Below are 25,014 nucleotides of genomic sequence, written 5' to 3'. Positions count from 1 at the left end.
TCAGCCTGATTTAGACTCAAAATCAGAGAATCATGGGGAGAGGCCATTCGGCCCATTGTGTCCACACCAGCTCCCCAAACCAACATCATGACTTAGTGCCATTCCCCTGTAACCCCTTGTTTCTGTTCACATTATCATCTAATGCCCCTTTGAAAGCCTCGATTGAACCTGCCTCCACCACACTCCCAGGCAGAACATTTCAGATCACAAACACTCCCTGTGTGAAAAGGACCTTCTTCACAGCACATTTGCTTCTTTTGTTAAATACTTTAGCCAGACTGTTATGGCTATTCAGGCCAGCTGGATTTTCCCATCCAGCTGCAGTAAACCGAGATCTGGCCGAGTTGCCAAATTCTCTGGCCTCGCTGCAGTCAGACTGTGCCCTTTATATCTCTGCCCTCTCTTTCTCAGTCTTTTTCCAAGCAGGAACAATTTCTCCCTGTTTACTCTGTCCAGCCCCCTCGTGATTTTGAACATCTCTATCAAATCTCCTCTCAGCCTTCTTTTCTCCAAGGAGCACAGTTCCCACCTCTGCCTGAATGTCACTGGTTCTGTGAGTGCCTCTGGTTTAATGTCAGTCACACTATCACTTTTCTCCGATCTCATTCCAGGCTTTTGTGTGCAGCTGCTCACTCCCTCGAGCTGCTTGTGCCCCCCTCCGCCCGCCATGTCTGGAATGTCCCTGCAATCAGTTCCCTTGCTCACTCACACTCCATCACATCAAACTCTAATCTATACCCAGCAAACTGAAATATTTCCCTTATCGGAGACCATGACCTTGTCAATGTCTTGTGATGGAGGAGAATGGTGTGAGGGTGAGAGAGAGAAAGAGAGGAGGAGAGGCAGGGAAAGACAGAAATGGAGAGAAATAGAGCAAGAGAAAGAGACACCGAGTGGCAATAGACGGTGTTTGGACAAAAGGATATAGCACATAGCTCTAATCCTGACAGAGTGTGAGATATGCAAATAGAGAAAGAGATAGAGATAGGAATGGTGAGGTAGAGACAGATATTAAGACAGAGTGAGGACAGACAGAGAGTTACAATTGAGGGAAAAAAGGTAATCAAGAGGTAGATAAATCTTACAGGGACAAGGAGATACAGAAAGGACATTTGACAGAGAGAGAGAGAGAGAGAGAAAAGAGTTACACAGAGACAAAAACTCAGCCAGTTACTGAATGAGAAAGTGAATGAGAAAATGGGACAGAGAGGGTGAGAAACAGTAAGGCAAAGACATAGAGAAACAGAGAGAAAGAAGACAGATAAAAAAAGACATGGAGGCAGAGACAGGAAAAATAGAGATGCAGAAAGACAGAGAGAGACAGAGACAGATAGGATGGCAGTAACAGAGACTTAGAGAATGGCAGAGGGAGATTAAAAGACTGACATGAGAAAGAGCTAGACTAATAGAAAAGTTAAAATCATAAGGGAGAGAGGGTCAGAGAGGAACAGAGAGAGAGAAAGAAACACAAGGTAAGAGAGAGAGAAAAAAAAGTGCGAGAGACAGAGAGAGACAAGGTGAGAGAGGCAGGGAGAAAGACAGAAGGGAGAGAGGCGGACAGAGAGAGGATGAAAGAGGCAGAGAGAAAGGGAGAGGCAGAAGGTGAGAAACAGAGAGACAGAGAGAGAGACAGAGAAAGAAAGACAATGTGAGAGAGGCAGAAAGAGCGAGACAAAGAGCAGGGTGAGAGAGGCTGAGAGAGAGAGGGGGGGTGACTGAGGCAGGGAGAGAGATACAGCGTGACGGAGGTTCAAGTAGTTGTCAGTAGGCCAGTGAGCAGGGAGGAAACTGCAGCGTGTGGGCAGGGTGTTTGAGAGGCGAGTGTGAGACACGGAACAGGCTGAGTGAGCAGCGCCTGATGCTGAATGGAAATAGAGTGTGCAGCATTGAGACTTCCAGGCAGCATCGTATTGTGCTTTGCATCTTAAAGACTGACCTCTGTCCCAGTCCAGAGACACAGCTGAACCCAGCGACTGTTACCCGGGCTGGCAGGCAGGAGCAGATCGAATACATTACCTGATCATCGGTCATCGACTGATCCAAGGGCTCGGTCAACATCTTTCAAACTGCTCCTTCCACACACAAACAAGGCAGCTTCCACTTCCTACTCGAGAATTGGTGCTGGTAACTGGGTCACGTGACATTCATTCTGGATTAATGGACTGACAAAACAAATACACATATGGTACTCACACTCCAAAAATAAACTGATAAACTGGCGGAACACAATCTCACATCTCAGTCCTCAAAAGAAAGGCGAGATCACTACAGTACTGAGGGAGTGCCGCACTGTCAGAGGGTCAGTGCTGAGGGAGTGCTGCACTGTCAGAAGGTCAGTACTGAGGGAGTGCCGCACTGTCAGAAGGTCAGTGCTGAGGGAGAGCTGCACTGTCAGAAGGTCAGTGCTGAGGGAGAGCTGCACTGTCAGAGGGTCAGTGCTGAGGGAGTGCTGCACTGTCAGAGGGTCAGTGCTGAGGGAGAGCTGCACTGTCAGAGGGTCAGTGCTGAGGGAGTGCTGCACTGTCAGAGGGTCAGTACTGAGGGAGTGCTGCACTGTCAGAGGGTCAGTACTGAGGGTGTGCCACACTGTCAGAGGGTCAGTGCTGAGGGAGTGCCGCACTGTCAGAGGGTCAGTGCTGAGGGAGTGCCGCACTGTCAGAGGGTCAGTACTGAGGGAGTGCTGCACTGTCAGAGGGTCAGTGCTGAGGGAGTGCTGCACTGTCAGAGGGTCAGTACTGAGGGAGTGCTGCACTGTCAGAGGGTCAGTACTGAGGGAGTGCTGCACTGTCAGAGGGTCAGTGCTGAGGGAGTGCTGCACTGTCAGAGGGTCAGTACTGAGGGAGTGCTGCACTGTCAGAGGATCAGTACTGAGGGAGTGCCGCACTGTCAGAGGGTCAGTGCTGAGGGAGTGCCGCACTGTCAGAGGGTCAGTGCTGAGGGAGTGCCGCACTGTCAGAGGGTCAGTACTGAGGGAGTGCTGCACTGTCAGAGGGTCAGTGCTGAGGGAGTGCTGCACTGTCAGAGGGTCAGTACTGAGGGAGTGCTGCACTGTCAGAGGGTCAGTGCTGAGGGAGTGCCGCACTGTCAGAGGGTCACTACTGAGGGAGTGCTGCACTGTCAGAGGGTCACTACTGAGGGAGTGCTGCACTGTCAGAGGGTCAGTACTGAGGGAGTGCAGCACTGTCAGAGGGTCAGTACTGAGGGAGTGCTGCACTGTCAGAGGGTCACTACTGAGGGAGTGCTGCACTGTCAGAGGGTCAGTACTGAGGGAGTGCTGCACTGTCACAGGATCAGTACTGAGGGAGTGCCGCACTGTCAGAGGGTCAGTACTGAGGGAGTGCCGCACTGTCAGAGGGTCAGTACTGAGGGAGTGCCGCACTGTCAGAGGGTCAGTACTGAGGGAGTGCCGCACTGTCAGAGGGTCAGTGCTGAGGGAGTGCTGCACTGTCAGAGGGTCAGTGCTGAGGGAGTGCCGCACTGTCAGAGGGTCAGTGCTGAGGGAGTGCTGCACTGTCAGAGGATCAGTACTGAGGGAGTGCTGCACTGTCAGAGGGTCAGTGCTGAGGGAGTGCTGCACTGTCAGAGGGTCAGTGCTGAGGGAGTGCTGCACTGTCAGAGGGTCAGTGCTGAGGGAGTGCTGCACTGTCAGAGGGTCAGTGCTGAGGGAGTGCTGCACTGTCAGAGGGTCAGTACTGAGGGAGTGCTGCACTGTCAGAGGATCAGTACTGAGGGAGTGCTGCACTGTCAGAGGGTCAGTGCTGAGGGAGTGCTGCACTGTCAGAGGGTCAGTACTGAGGGAGTGCTGCACTGTCAGAGGGTCACTACTGAGGGAGTGCTGCACTGTCAGAGGGTCACTACTGAGGGAGTGCTGCACTGTCAGAGGGTCAGTACTGAGGGAGTGCTGCACTGTCAGAGGATCAGTACTGAGGGAGTGCTGCACTGTCAGAGGGTCAGTACTGAGGGAGTGCCGCACTGTCAGAGGGTCAGTGCTGAGGGAGTGCCGCACTGTCAGAGTGTCAGTACTGAGGGAGTGCCGCACTGTCAGAGGGTCAGTACTGAGGGAGTGCCGCACTGTCAGAGGGTCAGTAGTGAGGGAGTGCTGCACTGTCAGAGGGTCAGTACTGAGGGAGTGCTGCACTGTCAGAGGGTCAGTACTGAGGGAGTGCTGCACTGTCAGAGGGTCAGTACTGAGGGAGTGCTGCACTGTCAGAGGGTCAGTACTGAGGGAGTGCTGCACTGTACAGGACAAGGGAGGGAATCTATGCGTGGAGCCAGAAGAAATGGGTGAGTAGCCAAAAGATATGGACGCGGTATTAAATGAGTATTTTCGTCAGCATTCTTCAAAGAGAAAGACTTGATGGATGATGAGTCTGGGAAAGGATATGTAGATAGTTTGAGTCATGTTGAGATCAAAAAGGAAGAGGTAATAGGATTCTTGAGAAATGTTAAGGTAGACAAGTCCCCAGGGCCTGATGGGAAATACCCCAGAATATTGAGAGAGACAAGGGAGGAAATTGTTGGGGCCTTGAGAGAAATCTTTGTAACCTCACTGGCTACAGAGGAGGTCCCAGAGCATTGGAGAATAGCCAATGTTATTCCTTTGTTTAAGAAGGTTCGCAAGAATAATCCAGGTAACTACAAGCCAGGGAGCCTTACATCAGTGGTTATTGGAGAGGATTCTTCGAGACAGGATTTATTCCCACTTGGAAATAGATGGACATATTAGTGAGTTTTGTGAAGGGGAGATGGTGTCTCACAAACTTGATTGAGTTTTTTGAGAAAGTGACGAAAAGGATTGATGTTGTCTACATGGACTTCAGGAAGGCCTTTGACAAGGTCTCTCATGGCAGACTGGTGCAAAAGGTGAAGTTGCATGGGATCAGAGGTGAGCTGATAAGGTGGATACAAAACTGGCTCGGTCAAAGAAGACAGGGGGTAGCAGTGGAAGGGTGTGTTTCTGAATGGAGGGCTGTGACAAGTGGTGTTCCTCAGGGATCAGTGCTGGGACCTTTGCTGTTTGTAATATATATAAATGATTTGGAGGAAATTGTAATTGGATTAATTAGTAAGTTTGTGGATGACACAAAGGTTGGTGGATTTGCGGATAGCAATGAGGACCACCAGAGGATACAGTAGGATATAGATCAGTTGGGTACTTGGGCGGAGAGATGGCAGATGGAGTTTAATCTGGACAAATGAGAGGTAATCATTTTGGAAGGTCTAATACAGATAGGGAATATACAGTAAATGGCAGAATCCTTAAGAGTATTGATAGGAAAAGGGATCTGGGAGGACAGGTACTCAGGTCACTGAAAGTGGCAATGCAGGAGGAGAAGGTAGTCAAGAAGGCATACGGCATGCTTTCATTCATCGGCTGAGGTATTGAGTTTAAAAATTGGCAAGTCATATTGCAGCTTTATAGAACCTTATTAAGGCCGCACTTGGGATATAGTGTTCAATTCTGATTGCCACATTACCAGAAGGGTGTGGTGGCTTTGGAGAGGGTGCAGAACAGATCTACCAGGATGTTGCCTGATATGGAGAGCATTAGTTAAGAGGAGAAGTTGGAGAAACTTGGTTTATTTTCACTGGAGCGATGGAGGTTGAGGGGAGACCTGATAGAAGTCTATAAGATTATGAGAGGCACGGACAGAGTGGATAATCAGAAGCTTTTTCCCAGGGTGGAAGAGTCAATTACTAGGGGGCACAGGTTTAAGATGTGAGGGGCAAGGTTTAAAGAATATGTACGAGGCAGGTTTTTTTACACAGAGAGTAATGGATACCTGGAACTTGTTGCCAGGGGAGGTAGTGGGAGCTGATAAGGCATTGATTTTAAGAGGCATGAATAGGATGGGAATGGAGGGATATGGTGCCCGGAAGGGTAGGGGGTTTTAGTTAAGGCAGGCAACATGGTCAGTGCAGGCTTGGAGGGCCGAAAGGCCTGTTCCCGTGCTGTAATTTTCTTTGTTCTTTCAAAGATTTGAATCCCAGCTCCAGCTTCAATATCCCAGTTTCCCATCTGATAGCTTACTCTTCCATTTCTGTTATTCACACGGCCTGTCTCTTCACACATACTCTCATCAGATATCTCGCTGGGGTATGTCATTGCAGTACTGGCAGCCTTGCTGGGAAATTAGGCTGTTTGGGTCAGATATCTACCTGGGAGAGACAAATTTTTAATCATCATTGGAATCTGCAGTTATGGGGATAAAGCGGGAGTGTGGGGGTTCGGATTATCATAACAGATCAGTCATAATCTCATTGAATCTTGTAGCAGAGTCATAGAATCATAGAAACCGTACAGTGCAGTAGGAGGCCATTTGGCCCATCAAGATTGCACTGATAACAATCCTACCCAGGTGCTATCCCCATAACCCCACCTATTTACCCCACTAATTCCTTCAACCTATGCAAATCCCTCTGACCTACCCCTCTCTCACCTGTCGCTCTCTCTGCTTCTCGCACTTTTTCTCTGCTTCTCTCTCTTTCACCTCCATCAGTCTGATATCCCACTCCATCAGTCTGATATCCCACTCCATCAGTCTGATATTCCACTTCCCCAGTCTGATATCCCACTCCATCAGTGTGATATCCCACTTCCCCAGTCTGATATCCCACTCCATCAGTCTGATATCCCACTCCATCAGTCTGATATCCCACTCCATCGGTCTGATATCCCACTCCGTCGGTCTGATATCCCACTCCGTCGGTCTGATATCCCACTCCGTCGGTCTGATATCCCACTTCATCAGTCTGATATGCCAAATCCCTAGTTTGATATTCCACTCTCCCATTTGATATTCCACTTCCCAGTTCAATATCCCACTCCCCTCATCTGATATTCTGCTTCAGCAGACTGATATCCCACTAACCTTGTCCCATATCTCACTACTTCAGTCTGAAAGCCAACTCCCCCATCTGATCTTACACTCTCCTAATACTATATTCCACACCCTGGTTGGATTTCAAAGTCAGGTTTCCTAGTCTGCTATCCCACTCTTCCAAACCAGTAGTCCACGTCAACAGCCCAATATCAAATTCCCTCATATCCCACTCTTCCATCAGGTATCTCACCCTCCCAGTCTCATATCTCACTCTCCCAGTCTGATATCCCAAACCCCACTATGGTATTCCACTCCCCACTGTGGATCACACTCTGCCATTCTAAACTTCCACTCTCGCAGTCTGATATCCCATTCCCACAGTACAACATTCCAATCCTGGAGTTTGATATCCTACATTCCCTGTCTGGTATCCCACTCTAAGGCCCTGATATTTCACTCCACTGTCCACTATACCACTCCCACTATACCACTCCCACAATGTTTGGTATCCCACAAGCCCAGCCTGATGTCCTAATCTCAGTCTGATGTCCCACTTTCACAGTCTGAGACCCCACTCTCACAGTCTGATACCCCACTCTCACAGTCTGATATCCCACTCTCACAGTCTGAGACCCCACTCTCACAGTCTGAGACCCCACTCTCACAGTCTGATATCCCACTCTCACAGTCTGAGACCCCACTCTCACAGTCTGAGACCCCACTCTCACAGTCTGAGACCCCACTCTCACAGTCTGAGACCCCACTCTCTCAGTCTGATATCCCACTCTCTCAGTCTGATATCCCACGCTCTCAGTCTGATATCCCACGCTCTCAGTCTGATATCCCACTCTCACAGTCTGATATCCCACTCTCACAGTCTGATATCCCACTCTCTCAGTCTGATATCCCACTCTCTCAGTCTGATATCCCACTTCCTCAAGTTGGATATCCTATCCCCCAGTTTGATGTCCCACTTTCCTGTCCAATATCCCACTCCACAATCTTAAATCTCAATCCACCAGTCCAATATCACACTCCCCCAGTCTGAAATCCCACTGCCCCAGTCTTACATCCTATTAATCCAGTCACGTATTCCACTCAGTCAGTTTGAAATCCCACTCTCTTAGACTGATACCCCAAACTCCCAATTTGATATCACATTTCCCAAATTGAAATCCCCCTCCCTCAACCTGATGTCCCACTCACCAAGTCAGATAACCTTCGATTCATAAAGGCAAGTGTCCCATATACCTTTTTCATCACCCAACTAACATGCCCTTGTGTCTTCGGAAATCTATAGACAAACACACCGAAGTCACTTTGTTTCACGGGACTTCCAACTGTTACACCATTCATTGAATATTTCCTTGTCAAGTTACACTTTCCAAAGTGTATCACCTCACACTTTTTAGGGTTAGTTTCCACCTGTCACTTATTTTCCCATTTGACCATCTCATCTATATCTTCTTGTTGCCCAGGCACTCAGCCTCATGTGTCATTCACAAACTTACTAATCCTACCTCGCAGATAGTCATCTATGTCATTTATATAGATGTCATTTATATAGATGACATAAATAGGGAACTCAGCACAGATCCCTGTCATATGCCACTGGACACTGGGCTTCCAGTTACTAAAGCAGCTCCTCATCATCACCCTCTGTCTCCTACAACTGAGCCAATTTTGAATGCACTGTATCAAATTACCACGTATTCCATGTGCATTTCCTTTCTTTATATGTCTCCCTTGCGGGACCTTGTAGTATAGATTACATCAACTGTGCTGCCCTCCATGGTCACCTCCTCAAAAAATTCTATCAAATTTGTTAGACTCTCCCAGTCTGATATCAGACTTAGATATCCCACTTCCCCTAGTCTGTTATCCAATTTCCCATTTATCCACTTTCCCAGTGGGATATCCCACATCCTTATCTGTTATCCCCTTTCCTAGTTGATATCTCATCCACAATCTGATATCCCAATCCACAGCCTGATTTCCCAATCCACTGTCTGATTTCCATGCTGGCAATATATCTCTCTTCCAACCTGATATCCCCTCCCGATTCTGTAATCCCACTTGAAACAGTGTGTGAATAGCCCAACTCGGGAAGGAGTCTTATTAGACCTGGTATTGGGGAATGAGCCCGGCTAGGTGATTGAAGTTTCAGTGGGAGAGCATTGAGGGAACAGTGATGATAATTCCATAAGTTTTAAGGTGCTTGTGGATAAGGACAAAAGTGGTCCTCAGGTGAAGATATTAAATTGTGGGAGGCTGTTTGAAGGTAAACCAACATCTGACATTTGGGAGTCTTTCAAATGTCAGTTGAATGGATTTCAGGACCTGCATGGACCTGTGGGGATGAAGGTTAACTGTGGCAAGCATCAGAAATCTTGGATAATAAGGGATATTACAAGCCTTGTCAAAAAAAAAGGAAGCCTTTGCAAAGTCTGAAAGGCTTAAGACAGATAAAGGCATTGACAAATATAAAGAACATAGGAAAGAACCTAACAAAGTAGTTAGGAGGGCTAAAAGGGGTCATGAAAGTCCTTGGCAAACAGGATTAAGTAAAATCCTGAGGCATTTTATATGTATGTAAAGAGCAAGAAGGTAGCCAGGGAAAGGGTTAGTCCACTCAAGGATAGTGGGGAGAATCTATGCATGGAGCCAGAGGAAATGGGTGAGATAGTAAGTGAATACTTTGCCTCAGTATTCATCAAAGAGAGGGAGTTGGTGAATGAGGAGCCTAGGGTAGGATGTGTAGATATTCTGGGTCATGATGATATCAAAATGAAGGTGGTATTGGCGTCTTAAAAAGCATTGAAGTAGATAAGTCCCCAGGGCCTGAAGGCATTTACCTGAGAATGTGAAGGAGGCAAGGATGGAAATTGCTGGAGTCTTGACAGAAATCTTGGTATCATTGGCTACAGGTGAAGTTCCAGAGGACTGGAACTTCTGTTCCATTGTTTAAGAAGGCCAGGAAGGATAATCCAAGAAATTATAGATGCTGAGTCTTGTGTCAGTGGTAGGGAAATTATAGGAAAAGATTCTTAGAATTTATCCACAATTAGAAACAAATGGCTTTATTAGTGATAGACAATGTGGTTTTGTAAAGGGGAGGTCGTGCCTCACTAACTTGGTCAAGATTTTCAAGGAAGTGATGAAGATGAAAGATGAGTGAAAAGCAGTGGATGTTGTATACATGGACTTCAGTAAAGCCTTTGACAGGGTACCTCATGGTAGACTGGTACAAAAGGTGAAGTCACATGGAATCAGAGGAGAGCTGGCAAGGTGGATACAGAACTGGCTTGGCCATGTAAGACAGAGGGTAGCAGTAGAGGGGTGCTTTTCTGAATGGAAGTTTGTGACTGGTGGTGCTCACAGTAAGAAATCTCATACCAGGTTGAAGTCCAACAGGTTTATTTGGTAGCAAAATCAACTAGCATTCGGAGCGCTGCTCCTTCATCAGGTAAGTGGGAGTTCTGTTCACAAACAAGGCATATAAAGACACAAACACAATTTACAAAATAATGGTTGGAATGTGAATCTTTACAGGTAATCAATTCTTAAAGGTACAGACAATGTGAGTGGAGAAAGCGTTAAGCACAGGTTAGAGATGTGTATTGTCTCCAGACAGGACAGTTAGTGAGATTTTGCAAGCCAAGGCAAGTTATGGGGGTTACAGATAGTGTGACATGAACCCAAGATCCCGGTTGGGACCTTCCTGATGTGTGCGGAACTTGGCTATCAGTCTCTATTCAGCAACTCTGCGCTGTTGTGTGTCGTGAAGGCCGCCTCGGGAGAACGCTTACCCGAAGGTCAAAGGCCGAATGCCCATGACTGCTTAAGTGTTCCACAACAGGAAGAGAACAGTCTTGCCTGGTGATTGTTGAGCAGTGTTCAGAAAAGGATGTCCAGGGGCATGGTACATTGGGGAGACCATGCAGAAGCTACAACAACGGATGAATGAACATCGCTCAACAATCACCAGGCAAGAGTGTTCTCCTCCTATTGGGGAACACTTCAACGGTCATGGGCATTTAGCCTCTGATCTTCGGGTAAACGTTCTCCAAGGCATCCTTCACAACACATGACAGCGCAGAGTCGCTGAGCAGAGACTGATAGCCAAGTTCCACACACGAGAATGGCTTCAATCAGGATCTTGGGTTCATGTCACATTATCTGTAACCCCCATGACTTGCAACATCTCACTAACTGTCCTGGCTGGAGACAATACATGCCTCTTTAACCTGTGCTTAACGCTCTCTCCAAGCACATTGTCTGTACCTTAAAGACTTGATTACCTGTAAAGACTTGCATTCCAACCATTATTTTGTAAATTGAGTTTGTGTCTTTATATGCCCTGTTTGTGAACAGAACTCCCACTTACCTGATGAAGGAACAGCGCTCCAAAAGCCAGTGGATTTTGCTACCAAATAAACCTGTTGGACTTTAACATGGTGTTGTGAGACTTCTTACTGCGTTTACCCCAGTCCAACACTGGCATCTCCACATCATGACTAGCGGTGTTCCACAGGGATCTGGAATCTTTGTTGTTTGTAGTATATGTAATGATTTGGAGGAAACTGTAGCTGGTCTGATCAGTAATTTCGCAGACGACATAAAAATTGGTGGAATTGCAGATAATGAAGAGGCTTGTCAGAGAATACAAGATATAACTATTTGGACACTTGGGCAGGGAAATGGCAGATGAGCTTAATTTGGACAAGTGTGAGGTAATACATTTTTGAAAATCCAATGCATGTGGGAATTGTACAGTAAATGGTAGAACCCTTAGTAGTATTGACAGGCAGTGAGAACTGGGTGTACTTGATCTGATCCACTGATCACAAAGTGGCAACACAGGTGGATAAGATAGTCAAGAAGGCATATGGCATGCTTACCTTCATCAGTTGAGGCATTGAGTACAAAAATTGGCAGGTCATACTGCAGCTGTACACAACCTTAGTTAGGCTTCATTTAGAATAGTGTGTACAATTCTGGTCGCTACACTACCAGAAGGATGTGGCTTTGGAGAGGATACAAAAAAAGGTTACCAGGATGTTGCCTGGTCTGGAGGGTATTGGTTGGCTAAGCTCTGTTCTCACTGGTATGAAGTAGTCAAGGAGTATTTTGATAGAGGTTTACAAGATTATGAGGAGCATGGACAGAGTGGATAGTCAGATGCTCTTTCCTCGGCTAGTACAAGGGATATAGGTGTAAAGTACATGGGGAAATGTTTAGAGGAGATTTACGAGGCAAGTTTTTTACACAGAGGGTGGTGAATGTCCCGCTGTGGTGGAAGCGGGTACAACAGCAGCATTTAAGGGGCAACTAGACAAATACATAAATAGGATGGGAATGGAAGTATACGGATTTCATAAATGTATATGGTTTTAGTTTAGGCATTCACCATGATATGGCGTAGGCTTGGAGGACCGAAGGGCCTGTTCCTCTGCTGTACTGTTCTTTGTTCTATCTGAGTCTGATAGACCATGCCACACCCTGAAATCCCAATCTGGAAATCTGATATCCCTTTTCCAAATTGATATCCACTCCCCCAGTCATGATATCTCACTCTCCCAGTCTGATATAAAACACACCTAATCTCACATACACACCTTTACTCAGTTATCACAACCACCCAGTCTGATATCCCCCACTCCCAATCTATCACATTCCCCAGTCTGATATCATACTCAACAAGTTAGATATCCCATAACCTAAATCTAATATCGCATTCACCCAGTCTGATGTCTTATTCCAGGGGTTGATATCAGTCGCTGGAAATCTGGTCTCCCTTTTCCCATCTGATATCCCCTCCCCCGTCTGTAAATCTCGCTCCCGCAGATTGATATCACACTCCTCCAGTCTGATATCCCAATCTTCCAATCTAATATAATGTACGTTGAATCTCAGGAACCCGATCTCATGTACCACTCGCTGAATCTGATATCCCACTCCACCTGTCTGATACCATATTCCCCCAGACTGATGTACCACTGTCCCAGCCTGTTGTACCACTGTCCCAGTCTGATGTACCACTGTCCCAGCCTGATGTACCACTGTCCCAGCCTGATGTACCACTGTCCCAGACTGATGTACCACTGTCCCAGCCTGATGTACCACTGTCCCAGCCTGTTGTACCACTCTCCCAGCCTGTTGTGCCACTCTCCCAGCCTGTTGTACCACTGTCCCAGCCTGATGTGCCACTGTCCCAGTCTGATGTACCACTCTCCCAGTCTGATGTACCACTGTCCCAGCCTGATGTACCACTGTCCCAATCTGATGTACCACTGTCCCAGTCTGATGTACCACTGTCCCAGTCTGATGTACCACTGTCCCAGACTGATGTACCACTGTCCCAGTCTGATGTACCACTGTCCCAGCCTGTTGTACCACTGTCCCAGCCTGTTGTACCACTGTCCCAGCCTGTTGTACCACTGTCCCAGCCTGTTGTACCACTGTCCCAGCCTGATGTACCACTGTCCCAGCCTGATGTACCACTGTCCCAGTCTGATGTACCACTGTCCCAGTCTGATGTACCACTGTCCCAGCCCGATGTACCACTGTCCCAGCCCGATGTACCACTGTCCCAGCCCGATGTACCACTGTCCCAGTCTGATGTACCACTGTCCCAGTCTGATGTACCACTGTCCCAGTCTGATGTACCACTGTCCCAGCCTGATGTACCACTGTCCCAGCCTGATGTACCACTGTCCCAGTCTGATGTAGCACTGTCCCAGTCTGATGTACTACTCTCCCAGCCTGATGTACCACTCTCCCAGCCTGATGTACCACTCTCCCAGCCTGATGTACCACTGTCCCAGTCTGATGTAGCACTGTCCCAGTCTGATGTACCACTCTCCCAGCCTGATACACGTCTCTCTCAGTCTGATATACCTCTCCCCCAGTCTGATACACGTCTCTCTCAGTCTGATATACCTCTCCCCCAGTCTGATACACGTCTCTCCCAGTCTGATACACGTCTCTCCCAGTCTGATACACGTCTCTCCCAGTCTGATACACGTCTCTCCCAGTCTGATACACGTCTCTCCCAGTCTGATACACCTCTCTCCCAGTCTGATACACGTCTCTCCCAGTCTGATACACGTCTCTCCCAGTCTGATACACCTCTCTCCCAGTCTGATACACCTCTCTCCCAGTCTGATACACCTCTCTCCCAGTCTGATACACCTCTCTCCCAGTCTGATACACCTCTCTCCCAGTCTGATAGCCCATTACACTACTCTGATACCCCATTCACCATTCTGATATCCCACTCATGTCTGATATAACATGCACCCAATCTGATATCTCACACCTCCAATATCCCACTCGCCCAGTCTGATAGCCCACACTCCCAATCTGCTAACCCAGTCCCCCAGTCAGATATCCCACTTTTCAAGTTGGACCACCCAAATTGGTATCCCACTATCCCAATCTGATATCTAATTCTCTCAGTCTGACGTCCCATGCTCCCTGTCTGATATTACATTCCCCAGTCCCCACTCTCCCAGTCTAATGTTCCCACTCCTCAGTCTGACATCCTTTCCTTCCACTCTGATATCCCATTTCCCGTGTCTCATATTCCCCCCACTCCAGTCTGATGTCCATCTTTCTATTCTGCCTGCCCAGAATCCAAGCCTTGGCCCAGATCCCAGCAGTTCTAAATTACTATATTTTCTGTAAAACACTCCGGTGCTTTCTTGTCCTGCCAGAGAGGATATCTCACAGCAAATCCTTGTTCTCCACAGCTTAAAGAGGGGCCGCATCACAATTCTGTTCTGGGCTGCTGACCAGGCTCTACTCTTCCTCCCTTGAAATCTGTTCTACCCTCAGGCCTCCCTGTTTCACCCAACTGCTCAACCTTAAGACTTCTTGCTGAACCCTCTACGTGTAGAAAAGGGTGTCACTGACATAGAATTCATAAAAACCCTACAGTGCAGAAGGAGGCCACTCTTCCAATCCACTATAATGCATGCACAATCTCATATACCGCTCCCAAAATCTGATATCCCACTCCATCATTCTGATGCCATAATCTCCCAGTCTGATATCTCACTCTTCCCCCATAACACCAACTAATCCTCCTGACACGAATCAGCAATTTATCATGGCCAATCAATCTAACCCGCACATCTTTACACTGTGAGAGGAAACCCGGACGAAACCCACACAAACATGACCTGCAGATGCCACACAGATAGTGACCCAAGGCTGGAAGTGAACCCAGATCACTGGCGCTGTGAGGCAGCAGTGTTAACCACTATGCCGCCTAGCTCTTTCTCCTTTGCCACTGAAACCTCCACACGATCAATCTCTCCCTACCTCCATCCAGCACTTCCAACCCTAGGCTGGTGTCAACCCATCGGTCCAAGTCCCAACCTCCTGCTCACATTCCCTCACTATGCCTGGCTCTATTGCCCTCAGGTATACCTGCTTGCTGGGTAGGGGGCCTCCTGGAGATAGGTGTGCAAGGAGAGATAAGCAGCATTTTACAGAGTACACTGGGGCAGTAAATGGATAGCCCTCTCCAACTGCCCCAGGGCAAGCACTGACTGAATAGCAGCCGCAATTGCATAGTAGAGTCCTTTATTTACTCAATCTAGCAGATGTGTCCTTGCTGTTTTTTTGAGTTGCTAGTTTTTGTGGGGTTTTTTTGGTAACTATACATAGAAATTAGCAAAGTAAAAGGAAGGACAAAAAAGATTAACGGAAAGAAAAGTTCAGATCTCCACGGAATTTTCCGGATAAGGGCTCCGTCTGCTCCAAACAGGGAGCCCATTGTTCGGTTAAAAGTGCGGAGCACGCAGTGTGTGTGTCTGTTTTTAAGTTTTCTTTTCCTCTTCGTCTGAACCCTTCGACAAGGCAGTTAAGAACCCTGAGTTCTGCGAGGGCGGATATGGTCCTGGGAGCTGAGGCAAGCCCACCGTCTGGGCGCTGTCCCTCGGCACTGACCGCTCCCCCTCTCCCGACCTCCCAGCAGCTGGCGTCCCGTGTCTCTCTCTCTCTCTCTATGCCTGCACTCTCCATTCTTGTCTGTCCTGATGTCGAAACGAAACCAGGGACCCTCAGCGAGACAGCTCGGCGCTGGGGGGAGGGTATTCGTGGGGCCTGCAGGTCACAGCGTCAATGAGTCACAGCCAGTGGCCAAGTTGGGGAACATATGGAGCAAGGACAGGCCACTTAGACCCCCCTCAAGCCTGTCCCGCTGCCATTCAACCCGCACAGGGCCGAACTGTTTGGGTTTTCCAGTTCCACGTTCCCCATCCTCCCCGCACACACCCCCCACCCCACTCCTCCGATAACCTTTGACCCCCCCCCCTTGCCCAACAAGAATCCGCCTCCTCCAGCTGTAAAATAGTCAGTCAACCTGCCTCCTGAGGCAGAGAGTTCCAAGGTTAAGGGTCGGTGGTGGGCTGAAGGGGGTGGTCGGGGGCAGAATGCCTCCCCCACAAATCTGCACGGCACACATTTCCAGACAAGTTGGCGTCGAGAGAGAGAGAGGTTGGTGAGCGGGCAGGCGGGCGGGTCAGGGTCGGAGAGCAGGCGGGGGTGACAGCTGGTCAGCAGCAGTGGCACTTTAGTCACTCCTGGGCCTCTCCATCAGCCTGAGGCCCCGATATAGGCGGCTGCTCGTCTGCCTGCACAGCGATGCGAGGGATTCGGGTGGTCCTCATGCCCTGTATCCGGCGGCACTCCTGGCAGATACGAATGTGGGTGCAGCCCCGCAGGGGGGCCACGTCGTCCAGCAGTCGCTGTGGCCCTGGACCCAGTCCCGGCTCCACCCCCGAGGCCCCCGAGTACAGTTTGCCGTTGCTGAGCCGTAGCTCCCGACCTGCCCGTAGCTGCTTGGACACCGAGACCCCAACACGGCCAGGTCTCCGACGCCGTCTGGATCGTGACGTCTTCTTACAGGACACGGCGTGGCGGAGCTCACTCAGCATCTCCTGACACATGGAAATCTAGCAGAGCGGAGTGAGAGAGAGACAGAGAGAAAGAGAGAGAGAGAAACAGAGATAGAGAGACAGAGAGAGAACGAGACAGAGAAAGACAGAGAGCAAGGTAGAGAGTAGGAGGCAGAGAGAGCGAGGCAGAGAGAGCGAGGCAGAGTGCGAGGCAGAGAGAGAAAGACAGCCAGAGAGCAAGAAGATAGAGAGACAGAGACAGACAGACAGACAGAGAGAGAGAGGGGGAGTCAGCGAGGCAGAGAGAGAGAGCAAGGCAGAGAGAGAGAGAGGCACAGAGAGAGAGGCCGAGAGAAAGATAAACAGAAAGAGCAGAGAGGGAGCAAGGTAGAGAGAGGGGGGTGTGGGAGAATGGCAGAGAGAGAGAGACAGAGAGAGAGAGAGAGAGAGACACGAGATTGAGACAGAGAAAGACAGAGAGAGAGGAAGATAGACAAAGAGAGAGAGAGAGAACATAAAGGGAGGCAGAGAGAGAGAGACAGAGACAGACAGAAACAAAGAGGGACAGAGCCAAAGAAAAACAGGGATAAAAAGAAATAGAGACATAGAAAGAGAGAGAGAGAGAGAGAAAAACAGAGAGACAGAGAGAAACAGAGAGATAGAAACAGAGATACAAAGAGAGAGAGAGAGAAAAACAGCCAGAGAGAGACAGACAGATAGAGAGAGTGACAGAGATAGAGACAGCGACAGAGAAAGCAACAGAGACAGAGTGAGAAATACAGAGAGCGGCACAGAGAGAGACAGCGACACAGAGAGAGAGAGAGAGAAATATACCGAGAGAGAGAGAGAGACAGAGAGAGAGGGAGACAGACAGACAGACGGAGAGAGACACAGAGAGCAGCACAGAGAGAGACACAGAGAGAGAGAGACAGAGAAAGAGAGACAGAGATAGACAGAGAAAGACAGAGAGAAAGAGGGGGAGATAATGAATGAGACACAGAGAGTGAGAGAGATGGGGATCACAGGGTGAGAGAGGAAGAGACATAAAGAGAGAGAGACCGAGGGAGAGTCAAAGAGATTGAGAGTGACAGAGAGATACAGATAGGGAGAAAGAGAGAGGGGGAGAGAGAGATACAGGAATAAAGAGGAAGAGTGACAGAGACAGACAGTCAGGGAAAGAGAGGGGGAGTGAAAGACACAGTGGCAATGGGTGTGAGAGAGAGAGAGAGAGAGACAGACAGCGTCAGGTTGAGACAGAGACGAGAGAGAGAGAGTGACAGAGGATGCAAGAAAGAGATACAGAGACAATGTTAAATACACCGCAAGCAAAAAGACAAGTTATAGAGCTGACCGTGAGATCCCACAGAGCCAAAATATACCCCCCTAATTCACCTCTCACACACTGACCCTGGGGGAGACTGTGGTCACGCACTGACCTGGGGGAGACTGTGGTCACGCACTGACCCTGGAGACAGGCTGTGGTCACTCATTGACCCTGGGGACAGGCTGTGGTCACTCATTGACCCTGGGGGCAGGCTGTGGTCACTCACTGACCCTGGGACAGACTGTGGTCACTCACTGACCCTGGGACAGACTGTGGTCACTCATTGACGCTGGGGACAGACTGATTCACTCATTGACCCTGGGACAGACTGTGGTCACTCACTGACTCTGGGAGACTGTGGTCACTCACTGACTCTGGGAGACTGTGGTCACTCACTGACCCTGGGACAGACTGTGGTCACTCACTGACTGGGAGACTGTGGTCACTCACTGACCCTGGGACAGACTGTGGTCACTCACTGACTCTGGGACAGACTGTGGTCACTCACTGACCCTGAGGTAGACTGTGGTCACTCACTGACCCTGGGGCAGACTGTGGTCACTCACTGACCCTGGGGCAGACTGTGGTCACTCACTGACCCTGGGACCGACTGTGGTCACTCACTGACCCTGGGACCGACTGTGGTCACTCACTGACCCTGGAGTAGACTGTGGTCACTCACTGACCCTGGGACAGACTGTGGTCACTCACTGACCCTGGAGTAGACTGTGGTCACTCACTGACCCTGGAGTAGACTGTGGTCACTCACTGACCCTGGGACAGACTGTGGTCACTCACTGACCCTGGGGTAGGCTGTGGTGACTCACTGACCCTGGGGGACACTGTGGTGACTCACTGACCCTGGGACAGACTGTGGTCACTCACTGACCCTGGGATAGACTGTGGTCACTCACTGACCCTGGGATAGACTGTGGTCACTCAATGACCCTGGGACAGACTGTGGTCACTCACTGACCCTGGGACAGACTGTGGTCACTCACTGACCCTGGGATAGACTGTGGTCACTCAATGACCCTGGGACAGACTGTGGTCACTCACTGACCCTGGGACAGACTGTGGTCACTCACTGACCCTGGGACAGACTGTGGTCACTCACTGACCCTGGGATAGACTGTGGTCACTCACTGACCCTGGGACAGACTGTGGTGACTCACTGACCCTGGGACAGACTGTGGTCACTCAATGACCCTGGGACAGACTGTGGTCACTCACTGACCCTGGGACAGACTATGGTCACTCACTGACCCTGGGGTAGGCTGTGGTCACTCACTGACCCTGGAGACAGGCTGTGTTCATTCACTGACCCTGGGGACAGATTGTGGTCACTCACTGACCCTGAGGTAGACTGTGTTCACTCACTGATCTTGGGGGAGACTGTGGCCACTCACTGACCCTGGGGAGAGACGGTGGTCATTCACTGACCCTGGAGACAGTCTGTGGTCACTCACTGACCCTGGGGGAGACATTTTTTTCCAATCAATGGGTGGCACAGTGGTTAGCACTGCTGCCTCACAGCACCAGGGACCCGGGTTTAATTCCCGGCTCGGGTCACTGTCTGTGTGGGGATCGCACATTCTCCCCTTGTCTGCGTGGGTTTCTTCCGGGTGCTCCGGTTTCCTCTTGCAGTCCAAGGATGTGCAGGTTAGGTCATGCTAAATTGCCCCTCAGTGTTAAGGGGGATTGGCAGGGTAAATATTAGGGGTTACGGGCCGGGTGGGATTGTTGTTAGTGCGGGATTAAGGGGCCGAATGGCCTCCTTCAGCACTGCCGCGATATTATGTTTTCATGATTCTACGATAGCATCGTGCTGTGTCGCCAGCTCCTCCTGTTCCTCTCTCTCTGAGCAAAGTTAGGCGCCATCCTGTGGTCTGACTCTAGAGAACGGCTTGGAGATGAAAGATGTGTTTACCGATACCTCCTCCGATTCCGCTGATCGTCGGGTGGTCCACACAAACTCCATGACCGCCACAAACACTGCAATGATCAAACCGCAGATTAGGACCACAAATATTCCACCGATATTCTCCATTCCTAAACCTGACAGGGAGACACAGACAGACAGAGAAAGAGTGTTACTGCTCATATTAATGCTGGAGACTGTCTGAGACAGACACATGGAGAAAGAAACTGCAGGAGAGAGAAAACAGAAGGGTAGAGGGATGCACAGGGACAGAGAGAAATATACAAATGTAGAGACAGACAAACCGAGAGTGAGAGTGTGAGTGAGGTGCCGAGATATAGATTGACAGTGAAATAGAAACAGTACGAGAAATAGAGTGAGAGAGATAGAGACAGTGAGATAAAGATATTGAGAGAGATGGAGAGATAAAGGAAAAGATTGAGAGAGAGATAGATAGATGGAGAGAGAAAAAAAAAGGGAGGAGAGAAAAACAGTGAGGGAAAGACCAAGAAATAAAGGAATAGATAGAGGGAGGAAGACAGAGAGGAAAACAGAGAAAGAGAGCAGAAAGGAAGGTTGCCAGTAACAGAGCTCCGGGTCCTGGTTTCGCTTTCGGATCCGGGCACTGATAATAGTGTCTATTCTGTTTATACAATCTATACTAGTGTGCACACTCTCTTTGTTGCGCCTGCGCTCTGTTTGTGGATCTGAACCCTGTTTATGGGATGTGGATTCGATTTCTCACCTTTTGCCCTGTGATCTTCTTCTTTAGGACATTTGCCGCCCTCCCACCACTTCCTCTTAAGGATTTCCAGTCGGTTATTCTCCTGGAGTTGAAGGATTGCCAACGTGATCTCATCTCGGAATGGTGAACCTAGGGAAAGAAAATAACCTGAGCTCAGCTCAGCTGCTGCACAAACCCCAGGACTCACACTCTGACACACACACACTCTGACACACACACACTCTGACACACACACACACTGACACACACACAGACACATGCACATTCTGACACACACACTCACACGCACACTCTGACACACACACTCTGACACACACACAGACACATGCACATTCTGACACACACACGCACACACACACTCTGACACACACACACTCTGACACACACACTCTGACACACACACAGACACATGCACATTCTGACACACACACACATGCACATTCTGACACACACACTCTGACACACACACATGCACATTCTGCAACACACATGCCCATTCTGACACACACACTCTGACACACATGCACACACACATGCACATTCTGACACACGCATGCCCATTCTGGTACACACATGCCCATTCTGACACACACACTCTGATACACATGCGCACACATACACACATTCTGACAGACACACACTGACACACACACATGCACATTCTGACACACACACTCTGACTTACACACACACACACACACACACACACACAGACATTGACACACACACACACTCTAACACATGCACACACACACTGACGCATACACACTCAGAGGATGACACTCAGAGGGTGAAGGGGGAAGAGGGTGATGGGGAGAGAGGATGACGGGGGAGAGAGGGTGACGGGGAGAGAGGGTGACGGGGAGAGAGGATGACGGGGGAGAGAGGGTGACGGGGAGAGAGGATGTCGGGGGAGAGAGGATGTCGGGGAGAGAGGATGACGGGGGAGAGAGGGTGACGGGGAGGAGGGAGTGTGACGGGGAGGAGGGATTGTGACAGGGAGGAGAGAGGGTGACGGGGAGGAGAGAGGGTGACGGGGAGGAGAGAGGGTGACGGGGAGGAGAGAGGGTGACGGGGAGGAGAGAGGGTGACGGGGAGGAGAGAGGGTGACGGGGAGGAGAGAGGGTGATGGGGGAGAGGGTGACGGGGGGGAGAGGGTGACGGGGGGAGAGGGTGACGGGGGGGCGAAGAGAGTGACTGGGCAGGGTGAAGAGGGTGACGGGGGGGCAGAGAGGGTGACGGGGGACAGGGTGACGGGGGAGAGGTTGATGGGGCGTGGGTGACGGGGAAGAAGTTGATTGGGAAAGACGGTGATGGCGGGGGAGAGAGGCTGACGGGGGGGGCGCAGAGTGTGTGACGGGAGAGAGAAGGGTGATGGGGGGGAGAGAGGTGACAGGGGGAGGAGTGGGTCACAGGGGCAGCAGAGGGTGACAAGGAGGAGAGGGTGGCAGGGGACAGGGTGTTGGGGGTAGAAGGTGTCGGGGGTAAGAGGCTGACGTGGAGAGACGGTGATGGGGCGAGTAGTGGGTGACGGGGGTTAAAGGATAACAGGAGAGTAGGAAGTGATGGGGGGGTAGAGAGGAGGGGGTGACGGGGGCAGGGATAGACAGTGACGGGGAGGGACAGGGTGACGGGGGAGTAGAGGGTGACGGGGAGAGGAGGGAGACGGGAGGAGGAAGAGGGTAAGCGGTAGGGAGATGATGACGGGGGTGGGGAGAGGGTGCCGGCAGGAGAGAGGGTGACGGGGGGAAGAGAAGGTGACGGAGGGTAGTGGGTGATGGGGGAAGAGGGAGAAGGCAACGGGGTGGGTGGGAGAGGATGGTGGGGTGGGGGTGACTGGGGGGGGGGGGGTGACGGGGAGAGGATGATGGGGAGAGGGTGTGACGGGGAGGGGTGACGGAGGGAGTAGGCGAGGGTGATGGAGAGGGGAGCGGATGACATGGGAGGAGAGAGGGTGGCTGTGGGGGGAGAGAGGGTGATGGGTTAGTGGGTGACGGGAGGGAGTGATGTGACGGGGGAGAGGCTGATGGGGCAAGGGAGGGTGACGGAAAAAGAGGGTGGTGGGAGAAGAGGGTGACGGGGGGAGAGGGTGACGGGGGGAGAGGGTGACGGGGCGAGAGGGTGACGGGGGGAGAGGGTGACGGGGGGAGAGGGTGACGGGGGGAGAGGGTGACAGGCAAATGGTGACAGGGAAAAGATGACGGGGAAGAGAGAGAGTGACGGGGAGAGAGTGATGTGGGGGTAGAGGGTGATGGGTGGGGGAGAGGGTGTCGGGGGGGGAGATGAGGTGACAAGGGGGAGAGAGAGAGTAACGGGGGGGAGAGGATGACGGTGGGAAAGAGTGACAGGGGCGAAGAGGGTGATGGGGGGAGAGGGTGACGGGGTGACGGGGGAGAGAGGGTGAGGGGTGGGGAAGAGGGTGACGGAGGAGAGACAGGGTGACGGGGGGGGGAGAGGGAGTGATGGGGGGTAGTGGGTGATGGGGAAGAGAGAGAAGGTGATGGCGGGGGGAGAGGGTGACGGCGGGTGAGAGGGTGATGGGTGGAGGGGAGGTGACGGAGAGGAGAGGGTGAAAGGGGAAGGGGTGACGGGGAGGGGGTTCGTGGGGGAGGAGGTGATGGGGAGGGTGTTACGGGGGATGGGGTGACAGGGGAAAGGGTGACGGGGGGAAAGGGTGACGGGGAGAGGGTGACTGGGGGGAAGAGGGTGAAGATGGGTGACGGGTGGGTGGGGGAAGGATGACAGAGGGGAGGGTGGTGGGGTTTGAGGGGAGAGAGACTGATGGGGGTGGGAGAGAGAGTGCCGAGGGTTAGGGAGGGTGAAGGGGGAGTGCGAGAGGGCTGACAGGGGCGGGGAGGTGATGGGGGGGTGTAGAGGGAGCCGGGATGGGAGAGAGAGCGAAGGTGGGGAGAAAGGGTGATGAGGGGGTGGAGAGAAGGTGATGGGGTGGAGAGACAGTGATGGGGAGAGAGAGAGAGTGATGGGGGAGAGTGACAGTGACGGGGAGAGAGAGACAGTGACGGGGAGAGAGAGACAGTGACGGGGGAGAGTGACAGTGACGGGGGAGAGTGACAGTGACGGGGGAGAGTGACAGTGACGGGGAGAGAGAGACAGTGATGGGGAGAGAGAGACAGTGACGGGGGAGAGTGACAGTGATGGGGAGAGAGAGACAGTGACGGGGGAGAGAGGGAGTGACGGGGGGTAGTGATGGTGACAGGTGGGAGGGAGAGAGAGTGGCAAGGGAGAGGGTGATGGGGGAGACAGGGTGACCGGGGGAGACAGGGTACTGGGGAGACAGGGTGACTGGAGGAGGGGGGAGGATGATGGGGGGTGGGGGGGAGAGGGTGAAGGGGGAAGAGGGTGACAGTGGGAGAGAATGATGGGGGGAGAGGGTGATGGGGGATGCAGTTACGGGGGAAAAGGGTGTCGCGGGAAGAGAGGGTGATGGGGGGTGAGGGTGACACTGTGATGGGGGTGAGGGTGATGGGGGGTAGAGCATGATGGGAGGGAGAGCGTGATGGGAGGGAGAGAGGTTGACGGGGAGTGAGAAGGTGACGGGGGTGGGGTAGAGAGACGGTGACGGCGGGGGGAGAGAGTGTCGGGGGGGAGGTGGTGACAGGGGGTTAGAGGGTGACAGTGGGTGAGAGATAGAGAGGGATGAATGTGATTTGTTGAAAGCTTTCATTCAGGGGGCTGAATGAACTGTACCCGGGCAGTGCAGTCAGTGCCCCTGTGGCCTCTGGGGGCATTGCTTCTTCACACTTACCCAGTGGCATCCCGATGCCATAGCCCTTGGTGTCGAGGAGACCTCCGATCTGGGTAAGGTTACAGTTCCTCTTCCTGTGATACTCATTCATGGTGGACTCCAGCAGGAAGGCGTATTTGGAGTTTAAGACTCGAGCGATTCCTTCTTCTGTGGTTTTTACAAAGACACTGGGCTGTTTGGAGTGCATGTAGTTCCACATCCGCTGGTAGGTTTGATAGCGGGAATTCTGCATGGGGAGAGGGGGAAGAGGGGAGCGGGGGTTGCGGGAGACGAGGGGGGAGCAGGGAGGGAAGCAAGGAGGAGAGCGCGAGGGGGAGAGTGAACGTGAGAGTGAGGGACACAGCGAGGGGGGAGCGGGAGGGGAGCGAGGAGGGGGGTGAGGAGGGGGGGCGAGGAGGAGCATGAGGGGGAGAGCGAGAGGGAGAGCAAGGGGGAGAGTGAGTGGGAAGTGAAGGGCATAGCGAGGTGGGGGGAGCAGGGAGAGGAGCGAGGAGGAGACCAAGGTGGGGAGCGAGAGGGGGATCGA

General features: G+C 51.3%; 2 protein-coding genes across 7 annotated transcripts in view; both read right to left on the bottom strand.

Annotated features, from left to right (window-relative positions):
• Positions 1-2,113, bottom strand: part of LOC145354049 (sodium/potassium-transporting ATPase subunit alpha-3) — a 123,934-nt gene extending 121,821 nt beyond the window's left edge. Inside the window, exon 1 of the mRNA XM_080205166.1 lies at positions 2,017-2,113. Coding sequence (XP_080061292.1) covers positions 2,017-2,058 — 42 coding nt within the window. The 5' untranslated portion in view covers positions 2,059-2,113. The remainder of the gene's footprint in view (positions 1-2,016) is intronic.
• A 14,036-nt stretch (positions 2,114-16,149) lies between these two features.
• grik5 (glutamate receptor, ionotropic, kainate 5) overlaps positions 16,150-25,014 on the bottom strand; it is a 97,131-nt gene continuing 88,266 nt past the window's right edge. For 2 of the 6 annotated variants that reach the window (XM_080205159.1, XM_080205163.1), the window contains 4 exons: positions 24,489-24,714; positions 20,723-20,851; positions 19,987-20,114; positions 16,150-16,789 (listed from right to left, as the gene is read on the bottom strand). In XM_080205159.1, the coding sequence (XP_080061285.1) occupies positions 16,412-16,789; positions 19,987-20,114; positions 20,723-20,851; positions 24,489-24,714 (861 nt within the window). In that variant the 3' untranslated portion in view covers positions 16,150-16,411. Of the gene's footprint in view, positions 16,790-19,986; positions 20,115-20,722; positions 20,852-24,488; positions 24,715-25,014 lie in introns of those variants that run through there. The other 4 variants (XM_080205160.1, XM_080205161.1, XM_080205162.1 and 1 more) reach the window with 4 other exon arrangements.

This window comes from Carcharhinus amblyrhynchos, chromosome 16 (genome assembly GCF_965287045.1).
Source record: "Carcharhinus amblyrhynchos chromosome 16, sCarAmb.v2.hapA, whole genome shotgun sequence".
Classification (NCBI taxonomy): domain Eukaryota; kingdom Metazoa; phylum Chordata; class Chondrichthyes; order Carcharhiniformes; family Carcharhinidae; genus Carcharhinus; species Carcharhinus amblyrhynchos.
Note: the sequence above shows the minus strand (reverse complement) of the source record. Positions and strands in the feature narration are given on the sequence as shown.